General features: G+C 40.7%; 1 protein-coding gene across 1 annotated transcript; it reads left to right on the forward strand.

Moving 5' to 3' along the window:
- Positions 1 to 294: 294 nt before the first annotated feature.
- On the forward strand, positions 295 to 2,939 carry LOC121268620 (protein kinase PINOID-like). The gene is made up of 2 exons (XM_041172949.1): positions 295 to 1,472; positions 1,947 to 2,939. The coding sequence occupies exons 1-2, from the start codon at positions 814 to 816 to the stop codon at positions 2,731 to 2,733; spliced, it is 1,446 nt and encodes a 481-aa protein (XP_041028883.1). The 5' UTR covers positions 295 to 813; the 3' UTR covers positions 2,734 to 2,939.
- Positions 2,940 to 4,839: the final 1,900 nt, after the last annotated feature.

Genomic DNA, 4,839 nt, shown 5'->3' on the forward strand with positions numbered 1-4,839 from the left:
ATAATAAATCTTGTTTTCTTTTTAAATAAAATATGTAAAATTTATAAATTTTAAAATTATTTTTAGGAATTTAATTTTGTAATATATTTTTATTAGTAAAGTATTTTAAAAAATAAGTCCATATCTAGTTTGTAATTTACTTCCGTAAGCAACAAGCTAAATATACCTCAACTACCTTTTCTCTTTTAAGATCCACCCTCTCCCTGTCAATCTACTTAAAACGTACCTGATGAAAGAGCTCAAAACCAAACCAAACTCTCTCTCTCTCTCTTCTCTCTTCTCTCTTCTCTCTTCTCTCTTCTCTCTCTCCATATTTATTAGCTTGGAGAGTACGGACTGGGTTTTGTGTTTAGGGTTCCGAAACCCTATTTTTCAGGTCCGACAGCAAAAGGCTATGCCCACATTCAAAGCATAGCTCTGACCTCTGATCCCCCTCTACCTCTTTTTAATGCCCCTGGCCTGCCCTTCTCTTACCATTTTTATCTCTTCTACACTACTCTCTCTAGTACTTCACCTCACACGCCCTCTCTCCCTCTGCTTTCGCACTTTTGAAAACCTATCCACCTCACATACAAAAGGTTTTGACTTCGTATCGTAGGCTTTCTTCGTGTTCTTCTCTACGCCCCACGGTCCGAATCACCGACCTGATCAAGAAATAGTATCAGATTCCAGTACAGTTCAAATTCATTGTTTCCAACAGTCTCAGGAGATTCTTCTTCCTTTTTTAAGTTTTTGGAACTACCATTCTTGGCACAAAAACAGTGCTGGATTCTAATAATTTTTCTTGCTTTTTGACCGGTAGTTGTGCTATATATGTCCCCTTTCTCTTGTGAACGGAGAAAGAGCACTCAACGGGGGGCTTGGGCCAGTTTCTGGGGTCTTAAGATGTTAGAGCGTGGCCGAGACTCTGACGGCGAGCTCAGTTTGGAGGCGCCGCTGAATTCTTCTGGTTATAGCTCGATGAGTAGCGAGAGTTGTAGCAGCGTCAGCCGCCTCTCCTTCGAGCTAGTCGTCCCCTCGACTTCTCATTCCTCGCCCGACAACCTCGCCGTAAAGCCTCACCGCTCCTCCGACTTCGCCTACTCCGCCATCCGTTCCGCCACCTGTAACAGCCGGACTGGCTGCCTCACGTTACGAGATTTCCGTATAATCCGCAGCATCGGTGCTGGAGACCTCGGCACTGTCTACCTCTGCTCCCTCCGCGATCGTGAAGCATCCGGAGACGAGGAGCTGTGCTTGTACGCGATGAAGGTGGTGGACAAGGAAGCGTTAGCGAAGAAGAAGAAGGTGCAGAGAGTGGAGATGGAGAGGAAGATTCTCAAGATGCTGGATCATCCATTCTTGCCGTCGCTCTACGCCGAGTTTGAGGCCTCGCATTTCTCTTGCATTGTGATGGAGTTTTGCTCCGGCGGTGACTTGCATTCCTTAAGGCACAAGCAGCCACTCAAGCGCTTCTCTCTGAACTCCGCGAGGTATTTCCATGGCAGATTTATATTCGCTCTTTTTCCTCAAGTGCAGGAAGAAAAAAAGTTTCCTCAGAGGTTAAAATCAATACAAATGGCCTATTTTTCTTTTCCCAATTTTTATGCTTTAAAATATTTTTGCATGCTTGATTCTGTGGGTTGCATGAGAGTCTACCTTCTTGTCTGCTTTCCTAGCTCTGCAGAGTGCACAGTCTACTGTGGCATAAACATTTTCTTTTTACTTTCTCTAATTTTCTCCCTAGCTTTTTGCTTTTTTACCTGTTGCATTAAAAATCACTTTCGATCTTACCCATTTATGCTTCGCAGCTGAGATTTTCTCGGATTATCTGTCTAACCAAGCCGCAAATTTCCATTTTATGACAATTTTCCATTATTGGAAACAATTTTCCTGATCGAATTTTCTACAAGGCTTTATCGCTACCTTCTCTCATAAAATATAATATTTTTTTTTCAATTTTGCAGGTTTTATGCTGCTGAGGTTCTCGTGGCATTGGAATACCTCCACATGCTGGGAATCATCTACAGGGACCTAAAGCCTGAGAACGTTTTAGTCAGATCGGACGGTCACATAATGCTCTCGGACTTTGACCTCTCCCTTTGTTCCGACACGATCGCTGCCGTTGAATCCCCGTATTCTTCCCCGGATCGATCTGTCCCGACAACCCCGTCCTACAGCCGCGCCGTAAACACGCCCTTGATCTCTTGCTTCCCCAAGCAGCTTTTCCAGTCACGCAAGGTCCAAACACTAACCAGCACCCGGCTCTTTGTGGCGGAGCCAGTCAATGCCCGGTCGTGCTCCTTCGTCGGTACCCACGAGTACGTAGCACCGGAGGTCGCCTCCGGTGGGTCCCACGGGAACGCCGTTGACTGGTGGGCTTTCGGTGTCTTCATCTACGAGATGATCTACGGTCGTACGCCCTTCGCGGCTCCATCGAATGAGGCCACTCTTCGCAGTATCATAAAAAAACCGCTTTCTTTTCCAAACCCCACGCCGTCCGGCGCGCTTGAGTTCCAGGCACGGGACCTCATATCGGGGTTGTTGAATAAAGACCCAGTTCATCGACTCGGATCGAAGCGCGGAGCCGCCGACGTCAAAAAGCATCCTTTCTTCGGAAACCTGAACTTCGCTCTCATACGATCGCTCGCACCGCCGGGAGTCCCAGGGCCGAAGATCAGAAGGCCCAGAACGACGCCGTTGTGTGGCGGGAATAGGGATGCAACACAATCCACAGCGTTCGAGTACTTCTGAGAACAACGGGGATTCGAACCACACATGTTTACTAGGTTCCGAGGTTGTGCCAGATTTTGTCACTGGCCGGTGACAGCACTTGTATATTCGAGCTGTTCATTTTCATTGACGCATGGCTACGCGCGAGCTTTTATATCTATATATATATATTTCTGCAGGATATTTACATAAAATATATTATGTTAATAATAAATAATTTAGTAATTAAGAAGTCTTGACTCTTGATCCGTCGATCGAGCAAACTGGAATCCGACAAGAATGTGATGGAAACTTTATAATTTTTTTTTTCTTTTTAAAAAGAAACACTGTGGGATCAACGATCAAATCATTCTCATACGTGCCTTTTTAACGTTGCCAAACCACGTCATCGACAATGTCATAGTTCGTCTCTACTTTATATGGGAAAGGCTTCGGAACGTTGAAAACAATGGTAATGATACCTTAATTAAATTCTCATTCAGGTTATATTTCAAATTTTTTATTTATTTTTATTATTTTTAAATATTTTTTTAATATCCTTAATTATTAAAAAAAAATAAAAAATATATAATTTTATTAATAATTACTTCTTTAACTATTAAGTAAAGTAAAAAAAAAAAATCAACTATAAAAAGAAAAGTAAATTAGTAATAAATGGAAAGTAATCTTGTCATTTTTCGAAAAAAATAAGGTGAGGTGGCCATGATTGATGATTCCATTAAAAAATTACAACCCCATTTTTCGGCAAATGTAAAATTAAAGGATAGAAAAGAGTAATTGAATAAAATAATACTATATACAGTCGTGGATTGTATAAATATTGTGCAATCGTTTTGAAAAGAATGAAGTTTACTATTAATTTTTTATTATCTGAGTCTCGCATTTATTAATTTTTTTTAAAATGATTACACAGTACTTGTACACTTATGACTATAAATATCATTTCTCAATTGAAGATAGCCTTCCTGCGTTATAATAATAGCAACTTTGGAATTAGGAAAGAAATTATAAAAATGTTATATCTCAGTAGCAAATAGTTAAAAATGTTATATTCTCTTCGTTCGAATATTTTAATTTTACATATTAATATTCTCAAAATTATAAAAATAAAATAAAATTGTAGATGCCTTATATATATATATCACTCACATATACTCAGTTTATTCATGTGTTTATTAATTGCCAACTTTTAATGATATTAGTTCTTTGATCTATAACTTGAGAATTTACTTAATAATTAGCAAGATGTCATATATCTCATTTGATTTTGGAGGGCCGCCGAATGGACTTTCATAAAGAGCAGGCCGAGACCATGACCAAGAAAAGGTTTCGAGGTAAAAAGCCCAAGGCCCGTGACCCACGAGGAGTAATAATTAATGCCACTAAAAATTAAATTCCATATTGGCATGTTGTGGACGGGGCATTAATCTCCCATACTTAACGACGTATTCAAAACTCTAGCAAATTGCATTCCAGCAAGGATGAGAGGAACTACCCTCACTCTACCACATCGCATACACGCCCGATATAACTTCTTATCTCCATTCATTTCAAAATACACTCTAGAATGTACATTGATTTAGGCATGTCCCTAGACATACCAGCCCCATTTTTCCTTCTGATTGCAGGATATTGGAAAATGTTGTTGGTGTTATGAAACAAGTCTTCAACATTTGGTGTCGTTTGTAAGACCTCTATTCCTGTATCTCAACGTGCTTTTCATATGCCTGCAACAACATGCTTCCAAGTAATCCACAATCATGAAACAACGATGATGAGTAATCAAGCAGACAACAGGATGGAAGGAAGGTTCGCAGAGATGGAATAAAAGTTGAACATAATGGCCCTAGAGATGGAGAACCTCCAGTGGAAAAATGATGCTCTGAGGCAAATGAGTGCAGAAAATGTAGCATCAAGCCACGTCGGGAGAAATGAGGTAGAATCACAAAACACAAGCATAACAGATCCCAAGAAGGAAGAGGAACAGAAGATGCATCAAGACCTGTGCCACCTAATGGATAAGTACAAGGAGAAGGCCAGAAAGATAGGCGTGTCCTCCTCTGTTGACACTCTACTCAACGACACTGATTTAACTTACAACACTCAGATAATGGTTGTGCCACCACT

Source organism: Juglans microcarpa x Juglans regia, chromosome 5S (assembly GCF_004785595.1).
Source record: "Juglans microcarpa x Juglans regia isolate MS1-56 chromosome 5S, Jm3101_v1.0, whole genome shotgun sequence".
NCBI classification, from domain to species: Eukaryota; Viridiplantae; Streptophyta; class Magnoliopsida; order Fagales; family Juglandaceae; genus Juglans; species Juglans microcarpa x Juglans regia.

Coding starts and splice junctions, on each gene's coding strand:
- LOC121268620 (XM_041172949.1), top strand. CDS start 814: ATGTCCCCTTTCTCTTGTGAACGGAGAAAGAGCACTCAACGGGGGGCT. Junction 1,473..1,946: donor TTCTCTCTGAACTCCGCGAG/GTATTTCCATGG, acceptor TCAATTTTGCAG/GTTTTATGCTGCTGAGGTTC.